General features: G+C 44.2%; 1 protein-coding gene across 2 annotated transcripts in view; it reads right to left on the reverse strand.

Moving 5' to 3' along the window:
* The window catches only part of DUSP22 (dual specificity phosphatase 22), a 52,647-nt gene extending 39,408 nt beyond the window's left edge, over nucleotides 1-13,239 (reverse strand). The window contains exons 1-2 of one of the 2 annotated variants that reach the window (XM_044424545.1): nucleotides 12,948-13,239; nucleotides 2,522-2,555 (exon numbers count right to left, since the gene is read on the reverse strand). In XM_044424545.1, coding sequence (XP_044280480.1) covers nucleotides 2,522-2,555; nucleotides 12,948-12,968 — 55 coding nt within the window. In that variant the 5' untranslated portion in view covers nucleotides 12,969-13,239. The remainder of the gene's footprint in view (nucleotides 1-2,521; nucleotides 2,556-12,947) is intronic. The other variant, XM_044424546.1, reaches the window with a different exon arrangement.
* Nucleotides 13,240-17,256: the final 4,017 nt, after the last annotated feature.

Below are 17,256 nucleotides of genomic sequence, written 5' to 3' on the forward strand. Positions count from 1 at the left end.
CTCTGCCAGCACCACAATTCAAAGGCCTCAATTCTTCAGCACTCAGCCATACATTGCAACTGGGAAAACCATAGCCTTGACTATACGCACTTTTGTTGGCAGGGTGATGTCTCTGCTTTTTAGTATGCTGTCTAGATTTGCCATAGCTTTCCTCCCCAGGAGCAAGCGTCTTTTGATTTCTTGGCTGCAGTCCCCATCTGCAGTGATATTGGAGCCCAGGAAAATAAAATCTGTCACTACCTCCATTTCATCCCCATCTATTTGCCAGGAAGTGAGAGGACCGGATGCCATGATCTTAGTTTTCTTAATGTTGAGTTTCAAGCCAACATTTGCACTCTCCTCCTTCACCCGCATCAAGAGGCTCTTTAGTTCCTCTTCACTTTCTGCCATGAGAGTGGTATCACCTGCATATCTGAAAGTGTTGATATTTCTCCCAGCAGTCTTAATTCCAACTGGTAATTCATCTAGGCCTGCCTTTCTCATGATGTGCTCTGCATATAAGTTAAACAGGCAGGGCGACAGTATACAGCCTTGCCAAACTCCTTTCTCAATTTTGAGCCAATCAGTGGTTCCGTGTCCAGCTCTCACTGTTGCTTCTTGACCCACATGTAGGTTTCTCAAGAGACAAATAAGATGCTCAGGTACTCCCATCTCTTTAAGAACTTGCCACAATTTGTTGTGATCCACACAATCAAAGGCTTTAGCATAGTCAATGAAGCAGAAGTAGATGTTTTTCCGGAACTCCCTAGCTTTCTCCATGATCCAGTGTATGTTGGCAATTTGATCTCTAGTTCCTCTTCCTCTTCGAAACCCTGCCTGTACTTCTGGTAGTTCTCGGTCCATATACTGCTGGAGCCTAGCTTGTAGGATTTTGAGCATCACTTTGCTAGCATGTGGCGTGAGTGCAATGGTGCGGTAGTTTGAACATTCTTTGGCATTGCCCTTCTTTGGGATGGAAATGTAAATTGACCTTTTTCAGTCCTGTGGCCACTGTTGAGTTTTCCAGATTTGCTGGCATATTGAGTGTAGCACTTTTACTGCATCTTCTTTTAAGATTTTGAATAGCTCAGCTGGAATACTGTCACCTCCACTAGTTTTGTTGTTGCTCAGACTTCCTAAGGCCCATTTGACTTCACATTCCAGGATGTCTGGCTCAAGGTCAGTGACCACCCCATGATGGTTATCAGGGATGTTAAGATCTTTCTTGCATAGTTCCTCTGTGTAATCTTGCCATCTCTTCTTAATCTCTTCTGCCTCTGTTAGGTCCCTGCCATTTTGGTCCTTTATCATGGCCATCTTTGCATGAAATTTTCCCTTCATATCTCCAGTTTTCTTGAAGAGATCTCTGGTCCTCTCTATTCTATTGTTTTCTTCTATTTCTTTGCACTGTTCATTTACGAAGGCCTTCTTATCCCTTCCAGCTATTCACTGGAATTCTGCATTCAATTGGGTGTATCTTTCTTTTTCTCCCTTGCCTTTCGCTTCCCTTCTTTCCTCAGCTATTTGTAAAGCTTCCTCAGACAGCCATTTTGCTTTCTTGCATTTCTTTTTCTTTGGGATGGTTTTAGTTGCTACCTCTTGTACAATGTTGCGAGCCTCCATCCATGGTTCTTCAGGCACTCTGTCTATCAGATCTAATTCCTTAAATCTATTTGTCACCTCCTGTATATTCATCAGGGATATGATTTAGGTCATACCTGAGTGGCCTAGTGCTTTTCCCTACTTTCTTCAATTTAAGCCTAAATTTTGCAATGAGAAGCTCATGATCTGAGCCATGGTCAGCTCCTGGTCTAGTTTTTACTGACTGTATAGAGCTTCTCCATCTTGGGCTGCAGAGCACATAGTCAATCTGATTTCTGTGCTGACCGTCTGGTGATGTCCGTGTGTAGAGTCGTCTCTTGGGTTGTTGGAAAAGAGTGTTTGCTATGACCATCGAACTGATAGTGGGGCAGAGCGATAGGTACTGCTTCTTGGGCAGTCCCCGCATATTGTTCTGCATACCCTTGCTGGGCTCCATCCCATGGCACACACCCTTTTAAAATTTGCCAAATCAGGTTCGTTGACATCCTATTAAACAATGCTGAGCAACCTGCTGCAACCCAGGTATTTTGTACTCCACCTCCCCTAATCCCCAGCCCATACAGCCAATGGTTAACTATTCTTGGAGTTGTCATCCCAAGCATCTGGAAGGTACCAGGTTGGCCAACCCCTGCCGCTATTCTGCCTTCTTCAGATTTTGGAATATGCCCATTGGGTCCAGGTGCCATCTTGAAAGGCAAGGTTCTGCAGCACAGGATGCGCCACATGGAGTGGAAACAGGGTGGGCAAACACATTACTTGACAGTCTGAGTGAAATGCGCACAGAGCTAGACTGGTTCAGATGGGGATTCATATTTTCTTCACACATGCAACGGTAAGCCAAGGATAACCCTCAACCACTCCAGAGGACCCTGGCTGTAACACCCCAGTTAACCACCAACACATAGTGCTAGACCATTGCTGCTAATGAAACTAATCTTACCTTTAAAATTTCCAAGGAACAAGCCAGGAAGTATCTGTGAGAAAGAAATATAATATCAAATGTAGATCTCTTGTGGTAATGTGATCTGACGCAGTTCATTTGCATACAGGATGGAACATAGCAGTGTTTAAATCTAACAAGTCTGAAAGAACAGTCAAGTGAACATGTTTTTCCTTGTAATGTTGCCCACTGTTTAACACTTTGCTGTGAAACTTTTTCGTTTCAGCTTCAACGTCCCGTGACATAATAGGATAAAAATAAAATAAATGACACTCTAATTTGATAGCCTATCATATACGTTACAAAAGAAAGACATTAATTTGGCTATTTGAGGCCATGGATAGATATCAACAACAAGTAAAAGGAAAAACTAAACCTAGACAACTAGTTATTTTATTTTATTGAAAAGATTTGTAGGCCAATTTTAGAAGTCCAAGCCTTCTCAAGCCAGCTGTCAATAACGAATATTGTCCAAGACCCAATGCCCTTACAGCTTTTTCTGAAACAAAAACTGGTAATTGTAAGGTCGGCCATTTCTATGTGTCCCTGAGTGTGTGCCAACACCACTTCCCCATTACTGCAATCTCTCCTTTACACATCTTGGATTAACGTAAGAATCATCAAAGATAAAAAGGATGAGCAACCGGTCATTCAAGATACCAAGCAGATGCAACAAGGAAATTACTGCTGGTGGTCCAGCAATCACTGGAAACAGGATTGCTGGATATGGGAGGCCATGCTTGGCACACGACTTTATGCCCTCTCCTCAAAAGGGCCACCTCATAAATCCATCTACTGTCCAGGGCAGTGTTTCCATGTTGAGGGTAAGATTTCAAAATGTGTGCGTCAACCCCATGCCCGCTCTGAACTCTTTCTTTAGAATCCAAGACAGAAAAACAGCAATCTGAGAACAGTTATCTTTATTTGTGAAAGATGGAGAGAGGGATGCAAAGGGCTTTAAAAACAACACTTAAAAGAGTAATGAGTAGAAAAAAAAGATAAATCTGAAGGACTACCTCCCCCCATAAGAAGCAGCATCTGTAGCCCTGTTTCATGTTTCACTTCCTTGAGAGTCACTCAGTGGAGACACAAAAAAGGGCTTTCTTGGGAAGGGCAACAGGATTGTGGAATTCCCTACTATATGAGGCTTGGCTGGACCCTGCTGTTCTGATTCTAATGGAGGCACCTAAGAATTTTCTTATTCCACACTGTGTGAAATCTTTTTTAACCTCCTGCCATAACAATGCATTTACAAATCAATCCAGTTGTTTATACCCTAATTATACCCTTCTTGCTCTGGTAATTTAATGCTTTACATAGATGCATTGCACCTGGGTTTTTCTTGTTCTTTTTCTCCCATTTCTGTGTTTTCACTCTGGAAGCCACTTCAGGGGTGGGAGTGGGGGGTATAGAAAGGAGGACACCCATTTTCTAAAAGAAATAAGCAAGCAAACAAACAAACATCTAAACAAATCAAGAATGAAGGAGTTGAGGATAAGTTACTTTTTCTATTTATTTTCTACCCCATAATAAGAGTACCTTACATCAGTTTTATGTTGCCTAAATTACCCTATATGTTGCCTAGAAAATGTTTGAATCATTGCTTTTGCATTTGGTGGATTCAAAATAAACAAGCTGCAGGGTTTGTCCATGTTAAAATAAACTCCACATGACAGCAGGAAGATGAATTTGTTCAACGGCACTCCCCACAGAATTTTCAGTCATCACAGCACTGGTGAAGCAAAGGACACCGGAAGTCGGTGTTTGATGACTCTTGAGCAAGATTTCCTCATTGGGGCCTCTCCCTCCATGAGATACCTTCTCACTGCCATTGTCACCAGTTGTTCTTGCTCTCCTTTTTCATCTTTGGTAATCTTTGTTCTTCTTTGCTTGTTTGACTGACCAGGACAAAAGTCAGGTGCTTTTCACCAAGCACATTGCAATGGTGAAAAGAAAGAGCAAGCCCAGGGACTCTGATCAGTACCCAACTGGATACTGAATGATGCCTCCCTTGACACCAGGCAATGCTAGAAGTAACCAGTCTCTATACACGTGTACACACACACACACACACACACACACACACACAGACCAGCACCACCACCACCACCACCTCCTCCTCCTTATGCACAGAATAGCAGTTCCTAGGTCTGAAAAAGACCATCTATTTTTAATTTAAATAATGGTCACCAGGAGGGGGAACTGGTCCAGAGTGTGTTGTCTGGATGGCCCTTCAACACATACTCAAGCTACCCCTGGCGCCAACAGCACCACCACAAGACTGAATGGGCACTTAAACCACTTGATGCATGGAGCCAATCAGGACCTCTGTTTTATCATGGCTGACTGCTGAGCAAAGGCAGGACTTAAAGTAAAGAAAGAAAGAAATCCAGCAGGACTGACATTTAATAAACAACAAGGCGCATTCTAAAAAGCCAGTCAGTCTGAATAAAAATGTGCCCAAGATTTTAGCCTGCCTCTCATGATCTTTACCAGATCGGCTCCTTTGACAATGAGACTGAAGGGGGCAGGAAACTTGTTCATCATTTCAGGAATGCACGCATGCTGGCATCAGAGGCATGACATTTGCAAGGAATACATGCTTTACAATTTTTTAAGATAGGCTAGTTGCAAGAGGCGGATGCCTATTAAAGTAGCAGGAGCTTTTATATGTCATATTCCACCAGGGGATCCTGATAACAACTGCAGCATATGTGTGATGTCCCGCACATTTTTATTTCCAACCCCTACCCCATTTCATTCATTTTCTTTGCTTTTGCTTTTCCAGGTACAGGACCTATTTGTCCACAAAAAATGTATCTAAATTACAGTCTAGCCCCATTTAAGCTTTACCCAGCATGGTTGCAGAGCACTTAACACAGATCTTAGTGCAGGACTGAGGCTGCCTCGTCATTTCCATTAACATGTAGCCCTGCTAAAACACAGGGACAATCCACAAAGGTTGCCGCCTGTTTGAAGGCCCTTGACACATTTTGCCTGATTTTAGCCAATGCTCAGCTTCCTTATTGCAACTCTGCACCCTTCTCCTCTTAATTTAGCCTATACTTTACAGATGGTCCCAGGCATCCTCACTACATAACATTCCTTCACATCAGTCAAACATATTCCTTGGAAGAGGCTGGCATGGAAATATGAGGCCCTCGTTTCAAGGAGAAAGTTGGATCAGCTGCATTGTACAGTAGCAGAAAGCAACTCAGCAAGCATTCGACTAGTCCCAAAATATGATGATGAATTGCATTTCTATACTGCTCCACACCCAAAGCTCTCTGAGCAGTCTACACAATACAAGTAGCTGTTCCTTCTGACAGCTATAAAAATAACCATCAAAGCTCACTGAATTCTAAAGCTCTACCAAATGAAGTCATGGACTGTCTCAATTCATTAACAGCAGGTCTGCCAGATACTCCCATTTCAGAACACCAGAGTTCCATATCATAAGCATCCCTTATCTCTGCTGCTGTAATGTGCCATCTAGTTGTCTCCAACTTATGGTAACCCTATGAATGAAAGTCCTCTAAAATGACCTATTCATGACTGCCCTGCTCAGCTTTTATAAATTCCAGGCTGTGGCTTCCTTTACAGAGTCAATCCATCTCATATTTGGATCCTTATTCCTATACATCCTATATTCACCAAAATAACAGATGACCCACATATTTCAGATGCTGAAGTTCCAAAGTGACCTTCCCTTCCCTAAATAGTTACATGGTGATCCTACAATTAATTTAGGTGGCTAATGACTCTGGAAAGCAGAGAAATGGGCAACCAAGGGTCTTTTTATGGCTGCACAAATATAGTCCAGTTAAGTTCAAGAACAGAACCACCTTAACTAGAATAAATTAATAAACATTGTTGAAATAGCTAGTCAAAAGAATACTTATAAAGCTCATCAAATCCAAGAGGAAGACCACAAATCATGTAACAGTATATATGTAGGTCATAAAAAGTCTGCAGTTATTGCACAATGTGAACAACACTCTTCCAGGACTTGGGTAGATTTCTTGCTTTATTATGTGTTGGTAGACTACCAAAGAGAAAGAATCCAAAAAATACACCCTAAAGGTCCAAGACCACCCATTTGGCCAGTCCATCATTAAGAAAGACTTTGTTTGCTCCCCTTTGCTCTGAGGCTAGAGGCAGCAATGTGTACATTAGCCTTCCTCAACCAGGTGTCCCCCTGTGGTGCTGAAGTACAACTCCCAGCATTCTTCAACCAGTATCGCCTCAGGAGGACACCTGGTTGAGGAAGGCTGATGTAAACGATACTTTTAACACATTCATCTCTAGACTAAAGGATCCAATGAGAAGGGTGCAGGTCCTAAATATGTCAAAATGCAAACTGCTTTTGATTCGTCTTCTATGAGTCTGGGGATGGGACTATTTGAGGTGATTACAGACAGACACTTATGAGGTTCCTTTCAGTGTATCATGTATATTCACACTTTAGATTCGAAAGCAAATTTTCTAACTGTTTTGGTAACAAATACTTGATTTCATTAGAGCACTCTGCAATTCTGTTTTGTTCTCTATCCCCCCCCCCCACCCAACCTTTCCTTCTCATTCATCTCTCTCTTTTTCCATTATCACTGTGATCAGGCATCAAGCAAGATCTTTTTATTGTATGCTACTTAACAAACTGTAAACGCATTTTAAAAACAATTACTGTAGTGTCTAGGGTTTGTACAGCCTTCCTTCAGAAAGCAATACTCTTGACTGCTGGGAACTGTAGGGCTTTTTCTGCCTAAACAAGCATGGGATCATCCCTTTAATTCAAATACTCTTAAGCAAGGCAGCACAGTGTATTTCAGAATATTACCAGGTGTTCTTGTCTGAACAGGAGCAATTCAGCACAATCCTATAATTTCTACTCAGAAGTAAGTCTCACTGATTTCAATGGTGCTTCCTTCCAAGGAAGTGGGTAAAGGATAGCAGCCTTAGATTTCAGGATGCCACAGTCCCCTAAAACGGCCCAAATCCAGTTCACTGTCTTAGCCAGAATGTACTAAAAAAAGCAACACTACACAGTTATACTCAGCAGCCTTCCCCACTGCAGGACTGGGAGCAAACACACCCTTACTGGGAGAAAATCTTATCAAAATCAGTAAGGCTTCCTTTTGAGTAGACATGTAGAGGACTCCATTGCCAATACATCCATGCCCTCAGCGACAAACAATTCAACTTATGCTGACTCAGAGGAAACACCCACTAATATCAACGGGACATACTTTTAGGTAAGTGTGTCCTGGATTGTTTACCCTTTGGCGCAGTAGGGTAACCACACCGTGGACTACTGGATAACTTCAATATCTACTAAAGCATCAACACTGGCATTAGGAAACTGTACTGGAGAGAGGCTGATACTACAATTCAACTGAACCTCTCCTTGAACAAATTGTCACTTTTAAGGCAAAAGATCATAGAATAGTAGGGTTGGAAGGGGCAAGAAAGCATTGAGTCCAACCCCCTGCTGGTGCAGGATGCCAGTTACACCATCCCACTCAGATAACTGTCTAACTTCTTCTTGAAGGTCTCTAGTGGACCTCTAGTGGAAGAGCACACAATCTCTCTTGGCAACTGGTTCTGCTGTTGTGCTGCTTTGACAGTGAGGAAGTTCTTCCTTGTGTCTAGCCTGCACCTGGTGTACTGCAGTTTAAGTTCATTGTTCCATGCCCTACCCTCTGAGATGAGTGAGAGGAGGTCTTTTCCTCCTCCTCTGTGACTGGATAAAGGAAAGGAGAAAGTCTGCTTCAGAACTGCAAGTCTTCATCCACTATTATACTTACAAGCTATTCCCAAATCAGCTTTTAAATGTAGCTCCCACAAACTAGGGTTGGGGATGTGGGGCAGGAAGAACACAAAAGTACATTAATGTGGGTAATGGTGGATGTCACATCCATCACCCAAACTTTTTAAGGTAAAATGGAAAGATAAAGCACCACTCACATCAATCATTATAATCCCAAATCCTAAGAGTACATAGAAATAAGCCACATTGAAATCCATGGAACTGACAGCTGATAAAAGGCATTTAGGAGTGGATTTAAGCATGGGGTCAAGCAACAAAAGGGACCAAAATCAAGGAAGAACTGAAGCCCATATTTAGACTTGTTCAACACATGTGATTAAGTTCATCAACCCTCACACCCCCACTATCTCCTCTCTCCTTATCTCTCCCCACAGGCCAGAAGCAACCCATATCCTAACATAGCCTTCGCTGACCTGGCACCCTCTCAATTTTTGGGACTACAACTGCTATCAACTCCAGGCAGCATGACCAGTGGCTTGCAGTAGCGGGGTCTGACATTCAACACATCTAGGGGATACCATGATTCTCAGTGTGCAAGATCGGCCTTGAGGATTTATACATGAGGTAGAAGAGCACCAAATTCCTGGAGGTATGATTATGGATAATTACTCACTGAAACTACACCACCACTGTATGTGATGACCCAGAGGAGAGGCTGTGACTCAGGGGCAGAACATAAGTTCTGCACACAAAGGCGTCCCTGATTCAGTCCACAGCACCATCCTGCCTCAATGTCAGGGGAGTTGCTGCCCATCAGGCCAGGATCGAGATAGTCCACTGGTCTACCTAACCTAGAATAATGTCCTGCAAAATGACCAAGCCAGGTCCCTGCTCCCAAGGAACTGTCCAGATGAAATAAGGGAGTGAACAAGGGCAGAAGAGATAAAGGAGCATGGGGAGAAGAATGTGAGCAAATGTCATTAACTTCGCAACAGGAAGGATTCAAGGCCAGACAGGCTACTGCATGCAGCGTCCCCAGTCGGTTGGACACAGAGTAAGGGCAGAGAGCAGCCAGATGATCCAAGCACCAATTGTGGCAACAGCAGGTGCTCGCAGTCTCTGGGGGTTGTCCTCATCAGAAACTTTAAGGGGAAGCAAGTAAGCCTCTCTGGCTTCAGAACAAAGGGAGTGCTAAAAATTGAAGTAATCCACCACTGGCGGATTTCGCTTGCCCACACCATACACGGCTATGGCCAGAGGAGACGCTCAATTTACCAACTAAGGTCATTTATACTGATAAGCCAGGTCATCTCCAGGGGAACCTGGTTTTGCAGTTCAGCCTCTGATCTCCATAGGACATTAGTATGGCATTACGGCACTCAGCATAGCATCACTGTAACTCATTGAAGAAAGATAGAGCCAAAGCCCAGCTCACCAGCCCACGCACTCAGCTGCCACTTCCTAAGCGCACCCTTATGACCCTTGCCACAGCAGGGCAGCTGCTGACCCTGACCCTGGCTGCTTGTACCAAGTCGGTCCATGGAAATGTATCCCCTCCCCTGTGAAGCCCGACCTGTGTTGGCCAGGTACTGAAGGTGCTGTGTGTTCCCACCCACCTAATAAACTCCTTGCTTGGAAACTTGCAGGCCAGCAAAGGTACCACTGCAAGAGTAGCAAGTATGCTTTTAAACATACTTACGCCATCTCAGGTTCTGCAGAAGAGTTACTTGATTGTGAATGTTTCCCCACAACATTAACCCCCCCCCCACTAGTTGTTCTATGGTCAAGGTTGGCTCCTGGCCAGTTATTTTATTAGTTAAGAAAGGAGCAAGCAAACATCTGGTAACTAAGCACCTGGTCAGGGATCCCAAGTTCAAGGGCACTGTGAAACATGCCAACTTTTCAGGTGCATATTTATGTCTGCTTATTTAATGAGAAAATTAATAAGGTTATAAATGATCACATTTGTGATATTGTTGAGATGAGGTGAACCATGATTGTACACATACTGAAATAAGCAAGAAAGGTAATAACAAGTAATTGGTTGAGTTTTAAAGGATAAAGGACTGACTGTTAACACAACTGGCTAAAGGACCGACTATCCTTGTAACTGACTGTTACAAGGATAACACAGCAGTCCATCCTGACTACGACAAGCCAAGGAAAGGGGCCTCAGCCCACCAGTTAGACTGTGGGTTGCTCAATGACCCAGTGGAGTGTCTTATCCCATTTTTGACAAACTGCAATCCTTCCTGACAAAGTCAAGCCTTGTCATGGCTCACTGGAGAGTATCCTCACAGAAGTTTCAGACACTTCATTTGCTTACAAAATGCTGCTGCCAGACTTTCAGTTGGTGTTATCCATTCAGAGCATATTACACCTTGCTTGACTTGCACTGATCAGTAATCTATTTCAATGGAAGGCCTTGCGCCAAGTATCACAGCTGAATGAGACACCATAGGCAGCCACTAGGAGCAGGGCCTTTGTGGGGGTGGCACCTGCCCTCTGGAATAGCCTCCCCAGGGAGGTTTGTCACACAGACATGTCTAAATGTCTGTTAGACATTTGCTTGTCCCAGAAACTTTTGAATTGCGTGTTTCTTTGTGTATTTATTATATTTATATCCCTAACCCTATTCCATACTGGCTCTCTCCTGGCTTTGTAAATAGCTCCTAGTCATTAGGGCCACATGCCTCCATAGGACACTTGCTGAACATAAGTTCAGTTGCGCTCGTATTCTGCTTGTGGGTATCCGCTTGGCCACTGTTGAAACAGAATGCTGGCCGAGATAAGCCTTGGATCTGATGGATCAGGCTTGTCTTCTTATGTCCAATATTTTATTTGATTCTGATTTACTTGTACTTTTACACAGTATTCTTATTTCTTGTATGAAGTGCTTTTATGTAAGCCACCCTGCAGTCACTTTCTGAAGAAAGGTATAAGCATTTTTGATCATAAATTGAATTAAAGGTGGGTCACAGCAGTAAACCCATTTACATGGAAATTTTGTTGCAATGAATACAAGTCCCGTTTCCAGGATATGTTAGTGATTGGAGTTCTAACCAACCATTCAGATAGTGAAGGCCCTTCAAACAGCTATTTATTAGCTGCAAGCTATTGGTAACTAAGACAGGTCATACTGATTAAAATAATTAAATTACTTTTCTTCAAATGAGGTTCAGGAAATTAACAACAATGAAGTGCAAAGTATTTATTGCTTCTATTTATGCCATGGACCAAGGCACACAGTTACAGGCATGCATAAATTTCTTTCAGTCTGAGGGTAGAACTGCATTTCAGAAAAGCTCTTGGGGCTCATTGCCCAACAGTGGATAGATCAGAAGACAAAAGCCAATCACATAAATATCTTGACTTGAGGCTCTTGCTGCTGGAAGTCAAGCCTTAGGAGAGAGATGTCAATCTTCTCAGATGGGGGAAACTGCACAAAAGTCAGAAAACTATTGGTGGTTGAGGGGAAAGGGATGTGGCTAACTGGGGTACCCAGAGCATGCATTCTTGGATAAGATATCACAAGGGTGACATTAAGGCACATTTCACACATGCAATTATGTCACCAGTGCTTGAACTGGAGTTCATCCAACTTCCTTTCTTTGTCCTTCTTCAACTTTGGGTTGTGCATATCATCACCTGATAACGGCACCACCACGAGCCGTCACGGTTTAAACACCTCTGAATTCACACGAACTTCAACGCAATACTTCTTAAGGAGGGGCAGTTCACACCTTCAAGCCGTGTCCACGCATCACCGGTGAACGCTGCCTGTGTGGGCGGGGATGCAGAATAAAGGAAATATGCGAAACAGCTCGAAAGAAGCAAGCGGTGGCCCCCCCTTCTCGTACCGTATCAGCACTGGAAATAACAACGTATTTTAGAAGAAAGCGGAGGTTCCTATTTCTTTTTGAGCGATTTAAAGGATTTAAAGGCACCAGCCGTCCGCTTGCTGAAATATTACCAGCTGCAAGTTCTTCGACCAGCTGAAGCGTTTCCGTCTGCATATGCAAATGAGCAAGACGCAAATCCTCAAAGAAAGGAAACTAGCCGTGGAGATGCGTACTTACATAATGCTGTTGATTAATTTAGCTGTGGCGGGGCCAACTACACAGATCGATATGACAGGCGATTGATCCCCCCGCCCCATATTTTTTTAGGGTAACGATCCTCCAAGAGCCAAGACGAGAATTCTAGCGGAGGAGATTGAGTTGCAATCCTGCACCCTCTTACCTGGGAGTAAGTCCAATTCAACTTAGTGGGGATCATTGTTTCTCACTAAGCATACATAGAATAGCGCTGTGCATGAGCAGCAGATCGCACTGAACCCTAACTGAACTCAGTCTGAGTTACTTCCGAATTCAGCAGACATACACGGGATTAGGCTACACGTGCGCAGGATATTTGCTCAGGGAGGCATCTCGCGTACATTCCCCTATTTCTTCTAACGCCCTCGTTTCCCAGCCAACGCTTGTTCGCTTTTAAAATCTCTAAGTCTCTAGAAAGTTCCCGGAGCCAATGTGCCTTAACACACCCATTTCTACCGACCGAAAAGGTGGGCGATCATCACGACTCTTGTGGGTCACTCGTAAGACCTTACACGGGAGCACAACACAATCTTTAAGGAAAAGTAGAATAAGCAGCGTTTACCTTGTTCATCCCATTCCCCATGGTTCTAAGCGATCTGAAACTTTAGCATCAGAGATTGGAAGCTGCAGATAAAAATGCTGGGGTGGGGAGGGAGAGGTATTTACTCAGTATAAGTAATCAACTGAGAGATGCGTTTATATTGTTAACTATCGTTGTTCTATGCAAGGTCTCTAAGTATCTCCCCCTCCCCTTAAGATCAGCTGGGACTTTCCTCCTAGGTATCAGAGGTTTTTCCGCTTGGCCGCCCCTAGACTTCACTGGATAAAAGCCCAGATGAACTAGTTACAAGCCTGTGGTGCCAGGAATTGCTTCTCTGTCACACCCCAACCCTCCTGCCTTCACCACTCCCACGTGTGATTAAAATCCAAGCGCCGAGAAATCTGCCCCAGATAACACCTCTAACGCCTTTGGAACTCGTAGTTCTCGTACTCATCGACTCACCAGGCTAAAGCACGGTTCGACAACTACCACTCCCAGCATGCAAGACGCAAAAGAATGGCCCCGCCTTTTGGAACACGTACACAGAACCCGTGGGAGCCCCCCCCACTTTCATTCCTGGAAGGATGAGTAAACGGTGGCTCTATCGCTTCAACGCGGGCTATGGGGGCGGTGGCCCTTGTTGCGTTTCTGAGCATTGGCAGCCAAATTGCAGAACATATTTTTGTTCAGAGAGTTCTATTTTTTTTGCTACTTATGCAAAACAGAGTTCGTGAGAAAATGGCCCAATATAGGTCCTTTTCCAGTAATTGTTCTTCTGAGGGAGCCGTTTTGTACTGTTGTTCGGATGTTCCAATCATAGCAAACTTTTTGAAATACTTTGAAACAGTTATTCAGCAGCGGGAGGAAGACACTATTTTATGTGTGTGCGGGGGGTGGGGATTCATGTGCTGATGGTAGCATTATTGCCTGTGGTCGGCACAGTGGTCCTTCTGCCCTATCTGCCAAAAGCATTTTTGCCAGTTCCAATCCACCCACACCTCTTTAACCAGAAACAGAACAGTGCTGGTATCATTCTGTAGTCACCTTTCTTTTCCAATTTTGTGATTCCTCCCACAGTTAATGGTTTTCTAAAGTCCTTCTTGTGTATTGGAGTGCAATCCTGTGTGCATTTTGACAGGTACAAGTCCTACACTGCCCAGGAATTCCCAGCCAGGCATTGCAGGATTTTTTTTTTCCTTTGTAAACATGGATAGGATTGCACCCTGGATTGCAGAAACAAGATGGTTTGATGCTAGAGTCCATGCTTTGCATGCTGCAGGTGGTTCCAGAACTGATTTTAGCATCTGCAGTCGGTAGGAAAACAGCTGGAAACCCTGAAGAGCCCTTGTCGGTCAGTGAGGAGTGTTATATGATGGGCTCTCAAGAGACTCATCTTCAAACTAGTGCATGTTCCACGAAGACACACACACCTGCTTATAAGGAATTTGAAGACATTTGCACATAGAACATTCATGGCTAAGAAGGCAATTCCCATCCAAACTGATCTACACACAGACACTGTTGAAGAAGGTAATACCACCTTGGCACGTTTCTGGAGGTTTACACAGTTCAAATGCAAAGCTCATTTTGGGGGGAATTAGATTAAAAACTACATTTGTTAACACACCATTTAGAAAGGCTCTAGCCTTCCCTGACTTATGCTTTGATGGAGGAAATTAGCTGCATTCTTTGCAAAGCTGGACTCCAGGCCTAAAAGTGATCTTCAAGACCATGGGAAGGAGAGGCTGAAGAAAGGTTGGAGGGTTCAGTCTGCACTAAGAACCTAAAGTGGACACCCTTACCTGGGCTGAAGCCCTTTCCTGCAGAGAAGAACTAGTGAATGTGGCAACTCCTGGTCTCAAGGAAAGCAAGGAACCTTGGCTATGGGAGACCAGGTACCCAAGTTCGGCACCTGCTCTGGCAAGCAAGAGCCTAGTGATTGCAGTTTTCTTTGAGTGGTTTCAATTCAGACTTGAAAGGCTTGAGTCTTTTCCCTGGGAAGAGAGGCTCAGAGGGTAAGTTCAGAAGTTCAGATGATATTTTAAGCCTAGGATGGATGGATGGATGGATGGATGGATGGATGGATGGAAAGAGCTCGCCAGTACAGTGTAATGGTTAAGAGCATGAGACTGGGACTTAGGCAATTTGGGTTCTAGTCCTGGTTCAGTCATGGAGCCAACCAGGTGACTTTGAGCCAGTCACAGGCTCTCAGCCCAACCTACCTCAGAGGGTTGTTTCTGTGAGGATAAGATTGAGTGCAGGAGGAGCAGAATGATGTAAGCTGCTTGGAGTTCTTTCAACAAAAAAGGAGTGTTAATGTAATCTATTAATAAATAGCTATCCTGGGCTGAAAGTTGCCTGGAGGGCTTGCTGTGCCAGGGCACAGTGTGGATCCCGAGACACTGCCTGGACTCTTTCCCTCTTGGCCCAGCCACCAGTATTCCAGGGAACACCGCAGGAGCACTGACTGTGCCAGAATGGGCTGTTTCACCAGCAGTTATCTGTCCTCCCACCCCATGCTCTGGCTGGTGCTGGCAGAGTGGGGTTGCACACGTAGATAGATGCACATACCACACACGTGTTCACTGAGCTACCTTTGCAGCACACCTGCTTAGGGCACAATCCTATGCAAATTAGACAAAAAGGCATGTTACATGTTGCGAATTCTGGGCTTTTTTCTGTCCAGACTTGCGTGTGGTTGCACATTTACTTGCCTTGGTGTACTGGCTGCAGTGCAGTGTAGTCTTTCCCCCTCCACTCCACACCAGCAGATTTAGTGCTGTTGGGAAAGCTATGCATCCTGGTGTACCTGGCTCACAGCTGTGAGAGTGTACCAGGTGCTTGAGCAGGACAAGATCCAAACCTTCAACTGTTACTGGTGCAACAAGGATGGTAAGTAGGAGGGAACCTTAACCTCATCTCCTGATTGGATTAAAATCTGAAACTTTATACTTTGGGGACTGTGGTGCTTACCCTGAGCTTGAGGTAAGCATTATAAGTTACCAACATGTGTATTTTCAACTCAGAAAATAAACCTCGAGATATCTCTATTGAATCTCTGCCCAAGCTTTAGGAATGACATTAACTGTGTTGAAAAGATCGCTGTTTGCAAGCAACTGCTTATAGCTTGTAATGGCATCTGTCAGGATAGGACCTTTCTTGACAATAGATGGGAAGCTGCAGCCTTCCCCAAGCTGGTTCCCCCAGGAGGCCATGTTAGCTGGGAATACTGCTGAGTATTCCAATTGCTGCCTGATCCAGCTGGCCAGAGAACTTACTGCCAAATGATCCCTATCCCACCTTACATGTACACCAACTCAGAGCAGCAGAACTTATCTGAAGAAAAAGAGAGAAGGTTGCTCTCTGGTGTCTTGGAAGGGAGCATGTGACCTCGTTTGCATGGTAACAGGATGGTTGATATCCACAATGTCTTGTTAAGCACTCTGTAAGTGCCAGCTGGGCGCCAGCAGGATTAGCATAACTGCCGCCAACAACATGGCTTGTCACATGGTGTGAGCCCAGCAAAGATGGCCTGTTGCCGTAGCTAACAAGCCACCCATAATCCTGGGCTGTTGTAGGGTTCTGAGGTGGCTTGTTAGACACAGCAACAAACCACCCTGACCAGGTTCACATGACACAGCAAGTTGTGCTGCCAAGGATAATGATGTGAATCCTATTAGCACACCTGGCAGAGCCAGTGTGGTGTAGTGGTTACTATGGGACTGGGACTCAGAGGATCTGGGTTCGAGTCCCCGCTCGGCCATGGAGCCAACTGGGTGACTTTGGGCCAGTCACAGTCTCTCAGCCCAACCTGCCTCACAGGGTTGTTGTTGTGGGGATAAGATGGAGGAGGAGAGATAATGTAAGCTGCCTTGAGCCCTTTGTAGGAAAAAGGCAGGATATAAATCAAAAAAATAAAAATAAAATAAATAAAGAAGCCCCACAGCTTTTCCCATTCATGGAAACCAAGCCCCTTTAGAGGGCTGGGGGAATGTTGGCATTTTTCTGCACATCTAATTTATTGAATCTTTAAAAATGGCTACTGGTGTGGAACTGCTGCAATCGTGTTCCACCTGCTGGTTGTCCATGGGCATCTGGTTGGCCATGAGGTGATGAATGAGATGTGGTCTCCCCTAACCTAATGCTCTGCTCAAATGTTCTTAAGTACCTAAATGAAGGCAATTTAATAAAAAGTCAAGGTCCCTAAAACAGTGCTTTTCACTTTCACTAGAAATACACCACATGTTTTCTGGATAAGCTTTCTCCATTTATTCAGAGGGTATTTATGGAGGCTCTTTATTAGAACTCATAAGCAAGAAAATAGCCACAA

The sequence above is a fragment of the Varanus komodoensis genome, unplaced genomic scaffold, assembly GCF_004798865.1.
Source record: "Varanus komodoensis strain SLA01 unplaced genomic scaffold, ASM479886v1 scaffold14_3, whole genome shotgun sequence".
Classification (NCBI taxonomy): Eukaryota; Metazoa; Chordata; class Lepidosauria; order Squamata; family Varanidae; genus Varanus; species Varanus komodoensis.